Genomic DNA, 20,963 nt, shown 5'->3' with positions numbered 1-20,963 from the left:
TGACTATAGACATAATACTTATGTGTACGTGGGCGTTCCTATGAATATATTTGCATCCACAACTACCGTATATAGAGGGTAATTTTCGTGGAGCAAAATATTCGTGGTTTTCGCGGTTGAAGGGCTGACCACGAATATTTTACCCACAAATGAAGCGATCTTGCCTACCTTTACCTGCAGTGCAAGCAGCAACCACGTCTAGATATTGCTCAACCACAAATATTTTGCCCCCCCCCCCTCCCGAAAATTACCTGCTATACGCGTTTAAAATTTGTTCAATGATGTATGCACTCCTGGTTTTTTTAATGTGTGTATGCATGTATATTGACATCTCTGATTTTGTGTACGTCTATGTGGCTATTATTAGTAACGTGCTTATATAGATTTACTACTGTAGTACGTGACGTTGTGTTGGTCACATACTGTTTGCATGAACTCTTATTAGTACTCATATATATCTCAGTGTACGTGCATGTGCTATCATTGTGCATATGCTATCTGGTACATGTAGATAATACCAAAGAGTCACGTTATTTCTTATAAGTTCTTCAAAACAGTGGTAGATTTGGTTTCAAAAGCAACTACTGGTGTTCTTTATCCCTTTACCGGTCAAAATGTTGTAAATTTTACAACAACAATCTGGGAGGGAGCGTGCTATCAACTTGTGAATGTTGCATGATATTGGATTCTGTGGCAGATTGGATAGTATCATGAATGCGATTATCCTTTGATGTTCTGCTGAGCTGTTCAATTAGGACACTTTAAAAAAAAAAAAAAAAAAAAAAGGTTTAAAACAAGCTAGACAGCATGTAGGACTGAGTAGTATCCATTGGTAGACCCTCTGGACTATCTTGGTAGCCATAGAATATTTTCGAAGAGGAAGCAGCAAGCCATTTGTGTACACAGGCACTTCACAAGTGGACACAAGCTCTACAATAGTCTACATGCTTGCTAAGCAGCTTAGTTGACCAGAGTGCAGCTTTTAAAGGCCACACATACTTCCATCGAGGCAGCAGCAAGGCATAAAATCGATGGTTAGTTTGTGCACAGCCATTGACCCACGCCCATCTCTACAAGCCATTAGCCACTTCATTGGGGGCGGAGATAACATCAAGCTAATTTGGTGGGTTGGGCTCAGATGCAAACTAAAGTGATGGAACTGTTCCAGATTTTCCAGATTGTGTGCGGCTGAACGGGAAAGGGATATACTGATACCCATTGTACTAGTTGTATCCTACTCTATAGTTTACTCCATTCGCACTCTACTACAATTCTACTCGTTGAACAATAATAATGTCATTGTTTGCAGGCCAGGTGTTGCTCTTATATGTACCGTCATGTTATATCCCATAATGAATAGTTTAATTTTAACATATGTAACTAGCTATATGCACGTAGGTGCAACTACAGTAACTATACAGGCTATAAAATGATAGGCAATAATTATGAAATGAACTAGTCAAAACTATAACTGTACGTCCAACACATGATTATATAACTACACAAAGTGAGTACACTCCAGCCATGGCTTGTAGTCAGGAGCTTCTGCAGAGACTCGAAATATTAGAGTGTCGTTTTTGAGGTACTGAATGTTTTTACGAGGCTTGTGAGCGAGGTCAGTGTGGGAGATGTACTTATGGTAGCCCCTTCCTAACCCTCTCTCACCATCCACCACTCTCTGGCTAGCCACAAGTTCTGCTGGGAATGTAGTTGTCTCCTTGTGATGGTTCTTGTCCTCCAGTTGATTGAGTAGCTCAACTGTGACCCTCCCAGTGAACGGCCAGGTAAGGTAGTCATCGTATTCACCTACCATGAGGCAAGTGAACACAGAGACGTGTGTTTCACTGCCAGTGCCATTACCGTTGGCATCTATTCTTAAGCACATTTTGTACCCATTTGTGGAAGTGTAGAACGAAGGACTGTAGATTACATCATTGTCTGTTTTGCACTTGTCAAAATCTGCAACTCTGCATGTAACCGGGGCAACTGTAACTGGGGCAACTGTAACTGGGGCAACTGCAACTGCGGCAACTGGTTTGGGAAGCATTTTCTTCAGCTCAAGCACTGTTTCTGTGGTAACTTGGAGGTGAAGTTGGTAGTCTTCCTCATGCTTCTTGAGGTCTTTGCGTAGAGGCCGAACTTTGCACCCGACTGCAACATATTTACAGGACACTGGTTCAAACGTGCATTCTTTTGGATGAGTTGGCAGCTGGAAGCGCAGGATACGTTGTGTGCACTTTTTACAGGCAATTATCATCTTGGGACAAACCTCCAAATGTGTAGAAGTACGCTCATCAAAGCAACCGTTTTCACCACAATGAACACAACAATGCAATCGCTTGGGGCAATGTAATTTGGTATGAACTTGGTGGTTTTTGTACTGGTTGTTTGCACCACAGTGAGGGCATTTGTGTAGTCGATTAGGACACTTGGACTCGAGATGGGCCTGGAGATTCTTCCGAAAAATGTTTATTTCTCCACAATTGTTTTCGCAAAATACTAATGAGTTCTCACAGTCTTTCTGCTTGTGATTATCGAGTGATCCCAGCTCTCCTTTCCAACCGCAAGCAGTGCTGCAGTACACCATTAGAGACTTGACCTCTTGATCACCTGTGCGTGTATGCAGTGTTTATGGTTGTAATTCGTGGGGCAAATATTCGTGGTTTTTGTGGTTGAAGGTCTGATCACGAATATTTTACCCATGAATAAAGCGATCTTGTCTACCTTTACCTACAGTGCAAGCTCCAACCACGAAAATATTACCCACGAAATGTCTCAATATTGCTGAACCACGAATATTTTGTCCCCCGAAAATTACCCACTATACGGTATACGTAATTATTGTTTTACTGGGCACACTATTCATAATTTACACCGGGAAAGCTTTGATCTATACCACTTACTTCTGAAATCATTGAAGATGGTTGGAAAGCCATTTGAGTTATTTAATGGCTGCCTGCAGTGTGGACAGCAGGTATTTCTTATGACTGTGTGCTTGTCAATACAGCTCTTGCAGAATAGCTTCCCACAGCCGCCATGTTGTTGTGGTTCCCTAACTACTAGCAGACAGATGAGACACTTGAGAGAGTCTGCAGGTTCTTCTACGAACTTGTAGTCATAACCTCCCTCATTGAGTGATGGGCTACCATTCATGTTTACCAACTATAGGTACAACTGTATGTAAACATGCAGTTATTTAATTAATAACATCATGTGACTCACTAGACAATAGCAATTAAGATATCTTGTTACCCATGTGGTGAGTGGGCGTGTAGATCAAAGCATTCCAGTGCTCTGTATATGCACATAACACGTTGCATCGCTATACCATTAATTAATTGCACTGTAAGAACATAGGGCATGTTACTGTGTGTAAATGCAGGTGAAATATGCTTTTTGACTTGCCCCACCATTCTACCCTATAGCTCAAAATCTAATGATAAAACACAAGTTTATAGAAAAAGTTGACCAATCAGAAGAGTTTGACGTCATTGGGCAATTATATATAAGTTAGTTATTGCAGGCGCCCTCTTGCAACATGGCAATTACACTGGAGCAACATAATGCCCTCAGGCCGCAGCTCGTCATAATTATAAGCTATATATGTCATAATTGACAACGGTAATTACTTGCTTTGGTAAGTATGCATGAATAATTATGTTTGTGGCTCGCTACTAGTCTAATGTCCCGGATCATTCCTCCCTCCCCCTCGATCACACACATGCACACACACACACACACACACACGCACACACTACTACACGGCTCTGATGGCGGTGTGTGCTCACAAGAGTGTGACTCGGATGGAGGGCCTCATCTCCTGTGCTACACTCTCAACAAGGGGGAAAAGGTCAACACCTACGACATGTGAGAGAATATGTAACTGTTTGCTAGTTATACTATTTCCCTATATATAATTATAAGGACAGTTGAAGGGGTGTGTATTATTTCAACAGCCGTAACTTTAATTCTGTTGATCTTAAAAACTATACCCTATATGTAGAAATATACCCGCTATACGGTATGTAGTAGGTTTAGAGCAGTGTAATACAGTACTAACTTACATAATCGTTATCTGGGACATAATATGTGACCGCTAGTTCATGTACATGTATACCACTTTAGTTGTGCAGTCTTTGTTATAGTTAAACAATAGCGTGTCATTGTTTGTATACAGGCTAGGTAGTGATTACCCAGAGGAGGTAGGACATGTTATAGCCCATAATGTATGAAAGTACTGGTTTTGACACGATATATTGTACACGTTGGTCAACTATACTATACTATAGGCAATATCACGTTACCACATTAGTTAAAACTTTAGCTGTCCTATGTAATAACGCCACTACGTATACACAAACTGAGTACACTCTAGCCATGGCTTGTAGTCAGGAGCTTCTGCAGATACTCGAAATATTAGAATGTCGTCTTTGAGGTACTGAATGTTTTTATGAGGCTTGTGAGCGATTTCAGCGTGGGAGATAAACTTATGCCAGCCATATCCCGGCCCTCTATCACCATCAACCACTCTCAGACTGGCTTCATTGTCTGCTGGTATTTTGAACGTTTTTAGATAATGGCTCTGATTCTCTAGCTGATTTAGAAGCTTGATGGTAACCGTCCCAGTGAATAGCCAGGCCTGGTAGTCATCGTATTCTCCTGCCAAAAGACATGTGAACACAGAGACATGTGTTCCTTCACCAGTGTCATTGCCGTTGGCATCTATTCTTAAACACATTTTGTACCCAGTTGTGGAAGTGTAGAACGGAGGACTGTGGACTATACGATTGGCCTTTTTGTGCTCGTCAAAATATGTAACTCTGCATGTAACTGGGGCAACGGGTTTGGGAAGCATTTTCTTTAGCTCGAGCACTGTTTCTGTGGTAACTCGAAGGTGTAGTTGGTCATCATCCTCGTGCTTCTTGAGGTCTTTGCGTAGAGGCCGAACTTTGCACCCAACTGCAGCATATTTACAGGGCACTGGTTCAAACGTGCATTCTTTTGGGTGAGTTGGCAGCTGGCAGCGCAGGATACGTTGTGTGCACTTTTTACAGGCAATTATCATCTTGGGACAAACCTCCAAATGTGTAGAAGTACGCTCATCAAAGCAGCCGTTTTCACCACAATGAACACAACAATGCAATCGCTTGGGGCAATGTAATTTGGTATGAACTTGTTGGTTTTTGTACTGGTTGTTTGCACCACAGTCAGGGCATTTGTGTAGTCGATTAGGACACTTGGACTCGAGATGGGCCTTGAGATTCTTTCGAATGATATTTATTTCACCACAATTGTTTTCGCAAAAGACTACTGTGTTCTCACAGTCTTTCTGCTTATGATTATCGAGTGATCCCAGCTCTCCTTTCCAACCGCAAGCAGTGTTGCAGTACACCATTAGAGACTTGACCTCTTGATCACCTGTGCGTGCGTGTATGCAGTGTTTATGGTAATAATAGGAGTGCATATACATGTACACGTATGTTACACAGTATATAATTATTATTATTGTTTTAGCACATCATTTTCACTGGGAAAGCTTTAATCTATACCACTTACTTCTGAAATCATTGAAGATGGTTGGAAAGCCATTTGAGTTATTTAATGGCTGCCTGCAGTGTGGACAGTTATTGCTGAGGGTCTTGTGCTTGTCAATACACACTTTACAGAATAGCTTCCCACAGCCGCCATGTTGTTGTGGCTCCCTAACTACTAGCAGACAGATGAGACACTTGAGAGAGTCTGCAGGTTCTTCTACGAACTTGTAGTCATAGTAACCTCCCTCATTGAGTGATGGGCTACTATTCATGTTTACCAACTATAGGTACAACTGTATGTTTGCATGCAGTTATAGTTACTTAATAACATCATGTGACTCACTATAGACAATAGCAATTAGTTACCCATGCGGTGAGTGGGCGTGCAGATAAAAACATTCCAGTGGTCTGTATATGCAGGGCATGTTGCATCACTATACCATTACATAATGTTCGACAGTGTATGTACATGTATACATTTAATTGCCTATTGACTTTTCAATGCACTTGATATCTGACGTATAAGACGTACATGTATAAGTACTAAATATCTACGACCACCACCACAAATACTCAGTCTATATATATCTGTATACACGCATATATAAAGCATCAGTTGATACACTCAAGGTATTGTTTGTAGTCTGGTACTTCTGCTACAGATACTCTGAAAATCAAAGTGTCATCTTTGAGGTACTGGCACTGCGACTGTTTAGCTAGGTCTGTGTGTGAGATAAATTTAAGACAGCCCCGACTGTCCCTCCTCTCTGAGTCCAAAACTCTGTCACTGTATTCGTCTGCTGGTATTTTGTATGTTTTTAGGTAATGGCTCCGATTCTCTAGCTGATTTAGAATCTCGATGGTAAATGTCCCGGTGAACGGCCAGGTCAGGTAGTCATCGTATTCACCTACTATGAGGCAAGTGTACACAGAGACAAGTGTTCCATTGCCAGTGCCATTACCATTGACATCTATTCTTAAGCACATTTTGTACCCATTTGTGGAAGTGTAGAACGCAGGACTGTAGATTATATCGTTGGCCTTTTTATGCTTATCAAAATCTGTGACTCAACTGGGGTAACGGGTTTGGGAAGCATTTTCTTTAGCTCGAGCACTGTTTCTGTGGTAACTCGAAGGTGTAGTTGGTCATCATCCTCGTGCTTCTTGAGGTCTTTGCGAAGAGGTTGCACTTTGCACCCGACTGCAGCATATTTGCAGGGCACTGGTTCAAACTTACATTCTGTTGGATGAGTTGGCAGCTGGCAGCGCAGGATACGTTGTGTGCACTTTTTACATGCAATTATCATCTTGGGACAAACCTCCAAATGTGTAGAAGTACGCTCATCAAAGCAGCCGTTTTCACCACAATGAACACAAGAGTACGATCGCTTGGGGCAATATAAGTTAGTATGAAGTTGGTGGTTTTTGTACTGGTTATTTGCCCCACAGTCAGGGCATTTGTGTAGTCGATTAGGACACTTGGACTCGAGATGGGCCTTGAGATTCTTTCGAAAAATGTTTATTGCACCACAATTGTTTTTTGCAAAAGACTACTGTGTTTTCACAGTCTTTCTGCTTGTGATTATCAAGTGATCCCAGCTCTCCTTTCCAACCGCAAGCAGTGCTGCAGTACACCATTAGAGACTTGACCTCCTGATCACCTGCATGTGCGTGTGTGCAGTGTTTATGATTTTATTATTTAAGACAAGGTATACGTGTCGTATATATAATTATAGGGTGTTTTGACACACTATTCACATATCTGGAAAGCTTTGATCTACAGTTTAAGGCCATCCTTGTTATTCTTGAATGAAGCCCTCTACTTACTTCTGAAATCATTGAAGATGTTTGGAAAGCCATTTGAGTTATTTAATGGCTGCCTGCACTTTGGACAGGTATCTCTTAGGAGTGTGCATGTGCATGTGCTTGTCAATACACACTTTACAGAATAGCTTCCCACAGCCGCCATGTTGTTGTGGCTCCCTAACTACTAGCAGACAGATGAGACACTTGAGAGAGTCTGCCGGTTCTTCTATGAACTTGTAGTCGTAACCTCCTTCATTGAGTGCACGTGATAGGCCATTCATGTTTAGTAACTGTACAGCTCTATATACTTACATGTACTTAATAGACATGCATCATGTGACTTTACTATATATAGACAATATGGCAAGGTCTTATAAAGAGATTATAAGCCCTTGACAATGGGAAGTACATGCTTTAGTAAGTATGAATTATTATGTTTTGTAGCCTGCTAGTATTGATTCATAATGTCCGATGTACACGTTACGTATATACTTGTGCTGATTGCCCACCCACCCCCCACCCACCCTCATATACACACACACACAGACTACTACACGGCATCTGATGGCAGTGTGTGCTCACAAGAGTGTGACTCGGAGGGAAGGCCTTGTCTCCTGTGCCAGACTCCTTCAACAAGGGGGCAAAGGTACGATAGGTGAGTGAGTATGGAAAGAGATTGCTTAGTACCATAATATAATTTTCCTTGCATGTATGTATAGTATAGACTACACCTAAGAGTAGAATATGCGTCTATGTAACCTCTGAGGTTGCGGTTAGCCCGAGGCGCAAAGCCGAAGGAATCTAACCGTAACCAAGGTGGTTAGGAAGAATGAAGCTCTGTGGCGGAGTGGAGGGGGGTATACAGCAGACTGGACCGGCATGGAACCTTAAAAAACTCAATAGAAAGTGTCAAGCGATTGCTGAAGTGTTTTTGATGCTTCCTGGCCCCCTGCCCATGCCCAACTGGAAAAAGCAATACAAAGCAACAGTGGACATGGATATTGACTGAACAAACTATTGCATTCTGTGTTTTTTATAATGTTTTTGTCATCTTCTTGTCACTTTCACTAAAAATTTCATTCTAACTTTTGAGAACTTCCTGCAAATTATTTGTCACTTTCTGTAGAATATGAGTCCATTTCCTGTAGAATATGTGTCCACTTCTTGTAGAATAGGCGCCCATTTCCTGTAAAATATGCGTCCACTTCCTGTAGAATAAGTACCTTCTTGTAGATTATGCTTCCATGTAATCTAATGTTTTTAGCCAATCAGAGATGATGTAAATATAAGGACAGTTGAAGGGGTGTGTATTATTTTTTAACAGCCGTAACTTAAATTTCGTAGATCTAATGTCAGCATTTTTGAAAGAGACCCTTCCAATAATGTCCAGAACATGCAGGTATACCAAATCAGACAATAAAGTTTCAGGTCCATTTTCAACACAAATGGACTTTAGTACGTGTATGCATGTATATAGTACGTCCCTGAAGTATGTGGTAGGTTTAGAGCAGTATACTTACATAATAAGTATTAGTTAATATACAGTGTAGAGGGGTTTATGACAGTAAACCTCCCGATTACGAGGGCGTAAGCCCGAGGGGGAGGTGTGGTTTACTGTCATAAACCTCGAGGCACTGTGTATTAACTGATATATGTCTCATCTGATTGGCTGACTGGTTGCTATGCATCCAGCTATATAAGCTTGCATGACTACCACATAGCAACACTATTCAAACAAGAAGACAACTAGGAAGAAGAGAGCTCCTCCACACCAGGGTTGACGTTCCTGTCTAGTTGGGCGGAGCCCGACCGTCCCTGACGGGAGGTCGGGTTTCAAGCCTATGTCAGGATTTGTCTTGCTGAATTATGTAACAAGCTGATAAGCAGCTATGAATAATCATTTTATTCTATGAATATTATTATTCTGAAGTGGGTGTTAACCAATTTTACCTTGCTTGAGGTTGCGCAACCGGACGTGACACACCACAGTAGAAATGCTGCAATCTGATTGGGCTGCAACTATAGTTGCAGCAAAGACAAATCCTGACATAGGCTTGAAACCCTACCTCCCGTCAGGGACGGTCGGGCTCCGTCCAACTAGTTCCTGTCCACACTCAAAGCCTTGCGCAGCTTGGACAGAATATGAGCAGCCAGCCCCTCCCTCCAAGCGAACGATACAGAGCCACTCCCCTCTCTTTGCAATTAGTCAGTCCCTCCCTCCACGTACCTACTGCAGCAACCAGCCAGAAAAAACAACACAGATATAGCTCTAGACGGTGTCTAGACCGGCTATGCCAGGCTAGTAGGCAAGCGAAGGTAAGCTTAAAATAGCCACTCCTATATTATTATTAAACTGGCTTCTTTTTCTTTGAACAGAAACTGAACAGGCCTAGTGAAGTGGCGTGCAGTACTAGTGAGCAAGGCGGCTCAGCTTGAGCCCTAGCCTTCTCCCAGAGTGTCTCTAAAGCAGCTCCTTCTGCAAGCACACAGCAGAATTTTGATAAACTAGTCTACAGACTACACCCGACTCCATGTTTTTCATTTATGACATTTTGTTTCTCATGCAAGACATTTCATTCATCTTCATTCATCGAAGACACCATTATTTTCCTTTGTGTTGCATATGCTTGAGGTGCCAATTTATGAGCCATATTTTCCCTTGTAGCCCTGAGGTGCCAATTTATGACAGTTAAACCCCACTAGACTACATGGCAAAAGTGTAGTAGGTGGGAAATATTTATTGTTATCTTGTAATACTGGTACATAATATTTGACCGCTTGCGTGTGCATGCATGCATGCATGTCTATACCACTTCAGTTGTGCAGTCTTTGTTAGTTGAACAATAGCATGTCATTGTTTGTAGCCCATAATGTATGAAAGTACTGGTTTTGACACAATATATATTGTACACGTAGGTCAACATAGGAAATATCACGTTATCACACTATAGTTGAAACTTTAGCTGTCCTATGTAATAATGTCACACACTCGATACACTCCAGCCATGGTTTGTAGTTAGGGGCTTCTGCAGATACACGAAATATTAGAGTGTCGTCTTTGAGGTACTGAGTGTTTGTAAGAGGCTTGTGAGCGAGGTCAGCGTGGGAGATGAACTTAGTCCGTCCACCTCCTAACCCTCTCTCACCATCCACCACTCTCTGACTGGCCACATCGTGTGCTGGGAATGTGGTTGTCTTCTTGTGATGGTTCTTGTCCTCCCGTTGGTTGAGTAGCTCGATTGTTACCCTCCCAGTGAACGGCCAGGTCAGGTAGTCATCATATTCTCCTGCCATGAGGCAAGTAAACACAGAGACATGTGTGCCTTCGCCAGTGCCAATACCGTTGGCATTTATTCTTAAGCACATTTTGTACCCATTTGTGGAAGTGTAGAACGAAGGACTGTAGATTACATCATTGTCTGTTTTGCGCTTAGCAAAATCTGCAACTTTGTATGTAACTGGGGCAACTGTAACTGGGACAACTGGTTTGGAAAGCATTTTCTTTAGCTCGAGTACTGTTTCTGTGGTAACTCGAAGGTGAAGTTGGTAATTTTCTTCGTGCTTCTTGAGGTCTCTGCGTAGAGGCCGAACGTTGCACCCAACTTCAGCATATTTACAGGGCACTGGTTCAAACGTACATTGTTTTGGATGAGTTGGCAGCTGGCAGCGCAGGATACGTTGTGTGCACTTTTTACACGCAATTTTCATCTTGGGACAAACCTCCAAATGTGTAGAAGTACGCTCATCAAAGCAGCCGTTTTCACCACAATGAACACAACAATGCAATCGTTTGGGGCAATGTAATTTGGTATGAAGTTGGTGGTTTTTGTACTGGTTGTTTGCACCACAGTGAGGGCATTTGTGTAGTCGATTAGGACACTTGGACTCGAGATGGGCCTTGAGATTCTTTCGAATCATATTTATTTCACCACAATTGTTTTCGCAAAAGACTACTGTGTTCTCACAGTCTTTCTGCTTGTGATTATCGAGTGATCCCAGCTCTCCTTTCCAACCGCAAGCAGTGCTGCAGTACACCATTAGAGACTTGACCTCTTGATCACCTGCATGTGTTTGTATACGGTTATAGGGGTGATGTATGCATGCATGCAGGTACAGGTATATGTATATAATTTATTGTTTTAACACACTATTCATAATTTACACTGGGAAAGCTTTGATCTATATACCACTTACTTCTGAAATCATTGAAGATGGTTGGAAAGCCATTTGAGTTATTTAATGGCTGCCTGCAATGTGAACAGGTATTTTTTAGGACTGTGTGCTTGTCAATACACACTTTACAGAATAGCTTCCCACAGCCGCCATGTTGTTGTGGCTCCCTAACTACTAGCAGACAGATGAGACACTTGAGAGAGTCTGCAGGTTCTTTTATGAACTTGTAGTCATAACTTCCTTCATTCAGTGATGGGCTAGAAAACTGGCCAAACATGTTTAGTTCCAAACTAACAAACTAACTGTATACAGCTACTTAGACCATTAATATAGACAAACAAAATTTTAGACAAACACAATAAACAAACATCATGTGACTAGACAATGGCTTAGTGTGGTGTGTGGGTGGCTTTAGGAATGCTTTGTCCTACTATTTATAATGTCCGTTAATACTAATTATACCTATACGACACGTGAGTACAATTTCCCGTAAAGAGTACTAACTTGAATTCCGTTAATCCAAGCCCAGAAAGATACGTTGCGAATGATCTGGCCAAAATCTCAATGTGACCGTGAGATTAAAGCCTCGCTTAGCTTGGAATTAATGTGTTGTGTGTATACAGACATCTCTGATATTGTGTACGTCTATATATGTGGATAGTTACAAACAGCAATACAGTGCCAAGAGTTCATTAGGAAGAGTACGCAACTCCAATAGACTGTACACAAAAAGCATTCCTCCTCCAGACCCACATCACAGATACTCTAACTGTTGTAACCGCAACTAGCAGGAAAGGCAATGGTTAGTAACTCATTGCCTTTCCTACTGGCAGTTGTAAATTAGTGATATATAATTATCACAATCGTCACTATAAGTTATTTATTGCAAATTAGTTTATACAACAGCATGTGGTTGCGACGTAGGTTGGAAGAGAAACACACTATGGTTTTAAGTGGAGTTGCGTACTCTTTCTAATGAACTCTTGACAGTGCTTATAGAGTACTCATGTCATGTGCTCTTTGAACAATAACTGTTACATTGTCATTAGTGTATAGGCTACATGTACATAGGTGTTGCTTGAGTAGGTATTGCTCTTATATGTACTGTCATGTTTTAGCCCATAATGAATGGTTTAATTTTGACATGATATAATTGTGTATAACTATATGCAGGTATAGGTGCAACTACAGTAACTATATACAGGCTATAATTCTAGGCAATATAATGCCTCGAGGCGTAGCCGCACGAGGGATACGGTAAAGCTGTCTGTGTGTGTCTGTGTGTTTATATTAGTCAAAACTTTAACTGTCCTACATGACTATTTATTTAACTACACAAAGTGAGTACACTCCAGCCATGGCTTGTAGTCAGGAGCTTCTTCAGATACTCGGAATATTAGAGTGTCGTCTTTGAAGTACTGAATGTTTTTACGAGGCTTGTGAGCGAGGTCAATGTGGGAGATGTACTTATGGTAGCCCCTTCCTACCCCCCTCTCACTGTCCACCACTCTCTGGCTAGGCACAAGTTCTGCTGGAAATATGATTGTCTCTTTGTGATGGTTCTTATCCTCCAGTTGATTGAGTAGCTCGATTGTGACTTTCCCAGTGAATGGCCAGGTCAGGTAGTCATCGTATTCACCTACCATGAGGCAAGTGAACACAGAGACGTGTGTTCCATTGCCAGTGCCATTACCGTTGGCATCTATTCTTAAGCACATTTTGTACCCATTTGTGGAAGTGTAGAACGAAGGACTGTAGATTACATCATTGTCTGTTTTGCACTTGTCAAAATCTGCAACTCTGCATGTAACTGGGGCAACTGTAACTGGGGCAACTGTAACCGGGGCAACTGCAACTGGGGCAACTGGTTTGGCAAGCATTTTCTTCAGCTCGAGCACTGTTTCTGTGGTAACTTGGAGGTGAAGTTGGTAATCTTCCTCGTGCTTCTTGAGGTCTTTACGTAGAGGTCGCACTTTGCACCCAACTGCAGCATATTTACAGGGCACTGGTTGAAACGTGCATTGTTTTGGATGAGTTGGCAGCTGGCAGCGCAGGATACGTTGTGTGCACTTTTTACAGGCAATTATCATCTTGGGACAAACCTCCAAATGTGTAGAAGTACGCTCATCAAAGCAGCCGTTTTCACCACAATGAACACAAGAATACGATCGCTTGGGGCAATGTAATTTGGTATGAAGTTGGTGGTTTTTGTACTGGTTGTTTGCACCACAGTGAGGGCATTTGTGTAGTCGATTAGGACACTTGGACTCGAGGTGGGCCTTGAGATTCTTTCGAATAATATTTATTTCACCACAATTGTTTTCGCAAAAGACTACTGTGTTCTCACAGTTTTTCTGCTTATGATTATCGAGTGATCCCAGCTCTCCTTTCCAACCGCAAGCAGTGCTGCAGTACACCATTAGAGACTTGACCGCTTGATCACCTGTGTGTGTGTGCAGTGTTTATGGTTGTATGGGAGCTGCATACACGTACACGTATGTTACACAGTATAATATTATTGTTTTAGCGCATCATTTTTACTGGGAAAGTTTTGATCTATACCACTTACTTCTGAAATCATTGAAGATGGTTGGAAAGCCATTTGAGTTATTTAATGGCTGCCTGCAGTGTGGACAGCAGGTATTTCTTAGGAGTGTGTGCTTGTCAATACACACTTTACAGAATAGCTTCCCACAGCCGCCATGTTGTTGTGGCTCCCTAACTACTAGCAGACAGATGAGACACTTCAGAGAGTCTGCAGGTTCTTCTACGAACTTGTAGTCGTAACCTCCCTCATTGAATGATGGGCTACTATTCATGTTTACCAACTATAGGTACAACTGCATGTTTGCATGCAGTTATACGTATAGGTAATAGACATCATGTGACTCACTAGACAATAGCAATTAAGATTACGTGTTACCCATGCGGTGGGAGTGGAATGCCAAAACTATTCAGCGCTCTGTATATATATGGCATGTTGCATCACTACCATAATATTATTGCACTGCAATACCGGAACATGAAATTATATATGGCATGTTGCACTGTGTGTGAATGCAGTGGATGAAATTTGCTTTTTGACTTGCCCCATTATTCTACCAGTGGTTGAAGGTCTGATCATGAATATTTTACCCACGAATGAAGCGACCTTGCCTACCTTTACCTGCAGTGCAAGCAGCAACCACGAAAATATTATCCACGGAATGACTAAATACTGCTCAACCACGAATGTTTTGGCTCCCGAAAATCACCCGCTATTACGGTATATCTTTCAATGGTGTGTACGCTCTTGGTTTGTATAGTGCTCTTTAATGTGTTGTGTGTATGACCTCTCTGATTTTGTGTACGTCTATATGGCTATTGTTAGTAACGTGCTTATATAGATGTCTCAAAAGCAACTACTGGCTTCTATATACTGATACGATTACTACCCATTGTACTAGCTGTATCCTACTCTATAGTTTACTCCATTCGCACTCTACTACAATTCTACTCATTGAATAATAATGTCATTGTTTGCAGGCCAGGTGTTGCTCTTATATGTACCGTCATGTTATATCCCATAATGAATGGTTTAATTTTGACATATGTAACTAGCTATATGCATGTAGGTTCAACTACAGTAACTATACAGGCTATAAAATGATAGGCAATAATTATGAAACAAACTAGTCAAAACTATAACTGTACTTCCAACACATGATTATATAACTATACAAAGTGAGTACACTCCAGCCATGGTTTGTAGTCAGGAGCTTCTGCAGATACTCGGAATATTAGAGTGTCATTGTTGAGGTACTGAATGTTTTTACGAGGCTTGCGAGCGAGGTTGGTGTGAGAGATGAATTTATGGTGGCCCCTTCCTACCCCCCTCTCACCGTCCACCACTCTCTGGCTAGCCACAAGTTCTGCTGGGAATGTGATTGTCCAATTGTGATGATGGTTGTCCTCCAGTTGGTTGAGTAGCTCGATTGTGACTGTCCCAGTGAACGGCCAGGACAGGTAGTCATCATATTTACCTACCATGAGGCAAGTGAACACAGAGATGTGTGTGCCTTCGCCAGTGCTAGTTCCGTTGGCATTTATTCTTAAGCACATTTTGTACCCATTTGTGGAAGTGTAGAATGAAGGACTGTAGATTACATCATTGTCTGTTTTGCACTTAACAAAATCTGCAACTTTGTATGTAACTGGGGCAACTGTAACCGGGGCAACTGTAACTGGGACAACTGGTTTGGGAAGCATTTTCTTTAGCTCGAGTACTGTTTCTGTGGTAACTCGAAGGTGAAGTTGGTAATTTTCTTCGTGCTTCTTGAGGTCTTTGCGTAGAGGTCGAACTTTGCACCCAACATCAGCATATTTACAGGGTGCCGTTTTCACCACAATGAACACAAGAATGCAATCGCTTGGGGCAATGTAATTTAGTATGAAGTTGGTGGTTTTTGTACTGGTTGTTTGCACCACAGTGAGGGCATTTGTGTAGTCGATTAGGACACTTGGACTCGAGATGGGCCTTGAGATTCTTTCGAATCATATTTATTTCACCACAATTGTTTTCGCAAAATACTACTGTGTTCTCACAGTCTTTCTGCTTGTGATTATCGAGTGATCCCAGCTCTCCTTTCCAACCGCAAGCAGTGTTGCAGTACACCATTAGAGACTTGACCTCTTGATCACCTGCATGTGTTTGTATACAGTGTTTATGGTTATAGGGGTGATGTATGCATGCATGCAGGTACAAGTATATGTATATAATTTATTGTTTTAACACACTATTCATAATTTACACTGGGAAAGCTTTGATCTATATACCACTTACTTCTGAAATCATTGAAGATGGTTGGAAAGCCATTTGAATTATTTAATGGCTGCCTGCAATGTGGACAGGTATTTTTTAGGACTGTGTGCTTGTCAATACACACTTTACAGAATAGCTTCCCACAGCCGCCATGTTGTTATGGCTCCCTAACTACTAGCAGACAGATGAGACACTTGAGAGAGTCTGCAGGTTCTTCTATGAACTTGTAGTCATAACCTTTTTCATTCAGTGGTGGGCTAGAAAACTGGCCAAACATGTTTAGTTCCAAACTAACAAACTAACTGTACAGCTACTTAGACCATTAATATAGACAAACAAAATTTTAGACGAACACAAGAAACAAACATCATGTGACTAGACAATGGCTTGGTGTGGTGTGTGGGTGGCCCTAGGAATGCTTTGTCCTACTATTTATAATGTCCGTTGATACATGTTAATAATAATTATACCTATATACACACGTGAGTACAATTTCCCGTAAAGAGTACTAACTTGAATTCCGTTAATCCAAGCCCAGAAAGATACGTTGCGAATGATCTGGCCAAAATCTCAATGTGACCGTGAGATTAATACCTCGCTTAGCTTGGAATCAATGTGTTGTGTGTATACAGACATCTCTGATATTGTGTACGTCTATATATGTGGATAGTTATAAACAGCAATACAGTGCCAAGAGTTCATTAGGAAGAGTACGCAACTCCAATAGACTGTACACAAAAGGAATTCCTCCAGACCTACGTCACAGATACTCTATAGCTGTTGTAACCGCAACTAGTAGGAAAGGCAATGGTTAGTAACTCATTGCCTTTCCTACTGGCAGTTGTAAATTAGTGATATATAATTATCACAATCGTCACTATAAGTTATTTATTGCAAATTAGTTTATACAACAGCATGTGGTTGCGACGTAGGTTGGAAGAAACACCCACTATGGTTTTAAGTGGAGTTGCGTACTCTTTGTAATGAACTCTTGACAGTGCTTATATAGAGTACTCATCTCATGTGCTCTTTGAACAATAACTGTTACATGTCATTAATTGTTTCAGTGTATAGGCTACGTGTACATATAGGTGTTGCTTGAGTAGGTATTGCTCTTACATGTATACTGTCATGTTATAGCATAATGAATGGTTTAATTTTGACATGATATATAATTGTGTATAACTATATCCAGGTATAGGTGCAACTACAGTAACTATAGGCTATAATTCTAGGAAATAACAAAACTTTAACTGTCCCACATGACTATATAATTAACTACACAAAGTGAGTACACTCCAGCCATGGCTTGTAGTCAGGAGCTTCGCAAGAGACTCGAAATATTAGAGTGTCGTTTTTGAGGTACTGAGTGTTTTTACGAGGCTTGTGAGCGAGGTCAGCGTGGGAGATGTACTTATGGTAGCCCCTTCCTACCCCCCTCTCACCATCCACCACTCTCTGGCTAGCCACAAGTTCTGCTGGAAATGTATTTGTCTCTTTGTGATGATTGTTGTCCTCCAGTTGGTTGAGTAGCTCGATTGTGACTTTCCCGGTGAAGGGCCAGGTCAGGTAGTCATCATGTTCACCTACCATGAGGAAAGTGAACACAGAGACGTGTGTTCCATTGCCAGTGCCCTTACCGTTGGCATCTATTCTTAAGCACATTTTGTACCCATTTGTGGAAGTGTAAAACGAAGGACTGTAGATTACATCATTGTCTGTTTTGCGCTTGTCAAAATCTGCAACTCTGCATGTAACTGGGGAAACTGTAACTGGGGCAACTGTAACCGGGGCAACTGGTTTGGGAAGCATTTTCTTTAGCTCGAGCACTGTTTCTGTGGTAACTTGGAGGTGAAGTTGATAATCTTCCTCGTGCTTCTTGAGGTCTTTGCGTAGAGGCCGAACTTTGCACCCGACTGCAGCATATTTACAGGGCACTGGTTCAAACGTGCATTCTTTTGGATGAGTTGCAAGTTGGCAGCGCAGGATACGTTGTGTGCACTTTTTACACGCAATTTTCATCTTGGGACAAACTTCCAAATGTGTAGAAGTACGCTCATCAAAGCAGCCGTTTTCACCACAATGAACACAACAATGCAATCGCTTGGGGCAATGTAGTTTGGTATGAACTTGGTGGTTTTTGTACTGGTTGTTTGCACCACAGTGAGGGCATTTGTGTAGTCGATTAGGACACTTGGACTCGAGATGAGCCTTAAGATTCTTTCGAATAATATTTATTTCACCACAATTGTTTTCGCAAAAGACTACTGAGTTCTCACATTCTTTCTGCTTATGATTATCGAGTGATCCCAGCTCTCCTTTCCAACCGCAAGCAGTGTTGCAGTACACCATTAGAGACTTGACCTCTTGATCACCTGTGCGTGTATGCCGTGTTTATGGTAATAATAGGAGTGCATACATGTACATGTATGTTACACAGTATATAATAATTATTATTGTTTTAGCACATCATTTTCACCGGGAAAGCTTTGATCTATACCACTTACTTCTGAAATCATTGAAGATGGTTGGAAAGCCATTTGAGTTATTTAATGGCTGCCTGCAATGTGGACAGGTATTTCTTAGGAGTGTGTGCTTGTCAATACACACTTTACAGAATAGCTTCCCACAGCCGCCATGTTGTTGTGGCTCCCTAACTACTAGCAGACAGATGAGACACTTGAGAGAGTCTGCAGGTTCTTTTATGAACTTGTAGTCATAACCTCCTTCATTCAGTGATGGGCTAGAAAATTGGCCAAACATGTTTTATAATTCCAAACTAACAAACTAACTGTACAGCTACTTAGACCATTAATATAGACAAACAAAATTTTACAATAAACAAACATCATGTGACTAGACAATGGCTTGGTGTGGTGTGTGGGTGGCCCTATAGGAATGCTTTGTCCTACTATTTATAATGTCCGTTAATACATGTTAATAATAATTATACCTATATGACACGTGAGTACATTGCCAGTGCCATTACCGTTGGCATCTATTCTTAAGCACATTTTGTACCCATTTGTGGAAGTGTAGAACGAAGGACTGCTTGTAGATTACATCATTGCCTGTTTTGCGCTTGTCAAAATCTACAACTCTGCATGTAACTGGGGAAACTGTAACTGGGGAAACTGTAACCGGGGCAACTGCAACTGGGGCAACTGGTTTGGGAAGCATTTTCTTTAGCTCAAGCACTGTTTCTGTGGTAACTTGGAGGTGAAGTTGGTAGTCTTCCTCATGCTTCTTGAGGTCTTTGCGTAGAGGCCGAACTTTGCACCCGACTGCAGCATATTTACAGGGCACTGGTTCAAACTTGCATTCTTTTGGATGAGTTGGCAGCTGGCAGCGCAGGATACGTTGTGTGCACTTTTTACAGGCAATTTTCATCTTGGGACAAACCTCCAAATGTGTAGAAGTACGCTCATCAAAGCAGCCGTTTTCACCACAATGAACACAAGAATGCAATCGCTTGGGGCAATGTAATTTAGTATGAACTTGGTGGTTTTTGTACTGGTTATTTGCACCACAGTCCGGGCATTAATTTTGTGTAGTCGATTAGGACACTCGGACCCGAGATTGGCCTTGAGATTCTTTCGAATCATATTTATTTCACCACAATTGTTTTCGCAAAAGACTACTGAGTTCTCACAGTCTTTCTGCTTGTGATTATCGAGTGATCCCAGCTCCCCTTTCCAACCGCAACCAGTGCTGCAGTACACCATTAAAGACTTGACCTCTTGATCACCTGTGCGTGCGTGTATGCAGTGTTTATGGTTGTATGGGAGCTGCATACACGTAAACGTATGTTACACAGTATATAATAATTATTATTGTTTTAGCACATCATTTTTACCGGGAAAGCTTTGATCTATACCACTTACTTCTGAAATCATTGAAGATGGTTGGAAAGCCATTTGAGTTATTTAATGGCTGCCTGCAGTGTGGACAGCAGGTATTTCTTAGGAGTGTGTGCTTGTCAATACAGCTCTTACAGAATAGCTTCCCACAGCCGCCATGTTGTTGTGGCTCCCTAACTACTAGCAGACAGATGAGACACTTGAGAGAGTCTGCAGGTTCTTCTACGAACTTGTAGTCATAACCTCCCTCATTGAGTGATGGGCTACCATTCATGTTTACCAACTATAGGTACAACTGTATGTAAACATGCAGTTATTTAATTAATAACATCATGTGACTCACTAGACAATAGCAATTAAGATATCTTGTTACCCATGTGGTGAGTGGGCGTGTAGATCAAAGCATTCCAGTGCTCTGTATATGCACATAACACGTTGCATCACTATACCATTAATTAATTGCACTGTGAGAACATAGGGCATGTTACTGTGTGTAAATGCAGTGGTGAAATATGCTTTTTGACTTGCCCCACCATTCTACCCTATAGCTCAAAATCTAATGATAAAACACAAGTTTATAGAAAAAGTTGACCAATCAGAGGAGTTTGACGTCATTGGGCAATTATATATAAGTTAGTTATTGCAGGCGCCCTCCTGCAACATGGCAATTACACTGGAGCAACATAATGCCCTCAGGCCGCAGCTCGTCATAATTATAAGCTATATATGTCATAATTGACAACGGTAATTACTTGCTTTGGTAAGTATGCATGAATAATTATGTTTGTG

The 20,963-nt window shown here is 41.5% G+C and overlaps 7 protein-coding genes across 8 annotated transcripts in view; 1 reads left to right on the top strand and 6 right to left on the bottom strand.

The window, feature by feature from the left end:
• The window catches only part of LOC135345818 (TNF receptor-associated factor 4-like), a 124,978-nt gene that overhangs the window by 1,621 nt on the left and 102,394 nt on the right, over positions 1–20,963 (bottom strand). The window lies entirely within an intron of this gene.
• LOC135345840 (uncharacterized) overlaps positions 1–20,963 on the top strand; it is a 79,625-nt gene that overhangs the window by 5,868 nt on the left and 52,794 nt on the right. The window lies entirely within an intron of this gene.
• Positions 1,386–3,188, bottom strand: LOC135345440 (TNF receptor-associated factor 4-like). Its single transcript, XM_064542862.1, has 2 exons — positions 2,874–3,188; positions 1,386–2,622 (listed from the first exon to the last, which is right to left on the bottom strand). Exons 1-2 carry the CDS (start codon positions 3,151–3,153, stop codon positions 1,499–1,501), a joined length of 1,404 nt encoding a protein of 467 aa, XP_064398932.1. The 5' UTR covers positions 3,154–3,188; the 3' UTR covers positions 1,386–1,498.
• On the bottom strand, positions 4,244–5,806 carry LOC135345439 (TNF receptor-associated factor 4-like). Its single transcript, XM_064542861.1, has 2 exons — positions 5,557–5,806; positions 4,244–5,418 (listed from the first exon to the last, which is right to left on the bottom strand). Exons 1-2 carry the CDS (start codon positions 5,804–5,806, stop codon positions 4,346–4,348), a joined length of 1,323 nt encoding a protein of 440 aa, XP_064398931.1. The 3' UTR covers positions 4,244–4,345.
• On the bottom strand, positions 10,224–12,183 carry LOC135345835 (TNF receptor-associated factor 4-like). Its single transcript, XM_064543311.1, has one exon. It carries the CDS (start codon positions 11,376–11,378, stop codon positions 10,281–10,283), a length of 1,098 nt encoding a protein of 365 aa, XP_064399381.1. The 5' UTR covers positions 11,379–12,183; the 3' UTR covers positions 10,224–10,280.
• LOC135345438 (TNF receptor-associated factor 4-like) lies at positions 12,550–14,440 on the bottom strand. The gene is made up of 2 exons (XM_064542860.1): positions 14,083–14,440; positions 12,550–13,965 (listed from the first exon to the last, which is right to left on the bottom strand). Exons 1-2 carry the CDS (start codon positions 14,330–14,332, stop codon positions 12,845–12,847), a joined length of 1,371 nt encoding a protein of 456 aa, XP_064398930.1. The 5' UTR covers positions 14,333–14,440; the 3' UTR covers positions 12,550–12,844.
• On the bottom strand, positions 19,296–20,448 carry LOC135345437 (TNF receptor-associated factor 6-like). Its single transcript, XM_064542858.1, has 2 exons — positions 20,171–20,448; positions 19,296–19,855 (listed from the first exon to the last, which is right to left on the bottom strand). The coding sequence occupies exons 1-2, from the start codon at positions 20,446–20,448 to the stop codon at positions 19,300–19,302; spliced, it is 834 nt and encodes a 277-aa protein (XP_064398928.1). The 3' UTR covers positions 19,296–19,299.

The sequence above is a fragment of the Halichondria panicea genome, chromosome 12 (genome assembly GCF_963675165.1).
Source record: "Halichondria panicea chromosome 12, odHalPani1.1, whole genome shotgun sequence".
Classification (NCBI taxonomy): domain Eukaryota; kingdom Metazoa; phylum Porifera; class Demospongiae; order Suberitida; family Halichondriidae; genus Halichondria; species Halichondria panicea.
Note: the sequence above shows the minus strand (reverse complement) of the source record. Positions and strands in the feature narration are given on the sequence as shown.

What these genes read in the sequence shown, in the direction of transcription:
- LOC135345440 (XM_064542862.1), bottom strand. Translation starts at nt 3,153, where the DNA reads ATGAATGGTAGCCCATCACTCAATGAGGGAGGTTATGACTACAAGTTC. An exon ending in TAGATCAAAGCTTTCCCGGT is followed by an intron (nt 2,623 to 2,873) that starts GTAAATTATGAA and finishes CATAAACACTGC; the next exon opens with ATACACGCACAGGTGATCAA.
- LOC135345439 (XM_064542861.1), bottom strand. Translation starts at nt 5,806, where the DNA reads ATGAATAGTAGCCCATCACTCAATGAGGGAGGTTACTATGACTACAAG. An exon ending in CATCTTCAATGATTTCAGAA is followed by an intron (nt 5,419 to 5,556) that starts GTAAGTGGTATA and finishes ACGCACGCACAG; the next exon opens with GTGATCAAGAGGTCAAGTCT.
- LOC135345835 (XM_064543311.1), bottom strand. Translation starts at nt 11,378, where the DNA reads ATGGTGTACTGCAGCACTGCTTGCGGTTGGAAAGGAGAGCTGGGATCA.
- LOC135345438 (XM_064542860.1), bottom strand. Translation starts at nt 14,332, where the DNA reads ATGAATAGTAGCCCATCATTCAATGAGGGAGGTTACGACTACAAGTTC. An exon ending in CATCTTCAATGATTTCAGAA is followed by an intron (nt 13,966 to 14,082) that starts GTAAGTGGTATA and finishes AAACACTGCACA; the next exon opens with CACACACAGGTGATCAAGCG.
- LOC135345437 (XM_064542858.1), bottom strand. Translation starts at nt 20,448, where the DNA reads ATGAATGGTAGCCCATCACTCAATGAGGGAGGTTATGACTACAAGTTC. An exon ending in TATAGATCAAAGCTTTCCCG is followed by an intron (nt 19,856 to 20,170) that starts GTAAAAATGATG and finishes TACACAAAATTA; the next exon opens with ATGCCCGGACTGTGGTGCAA.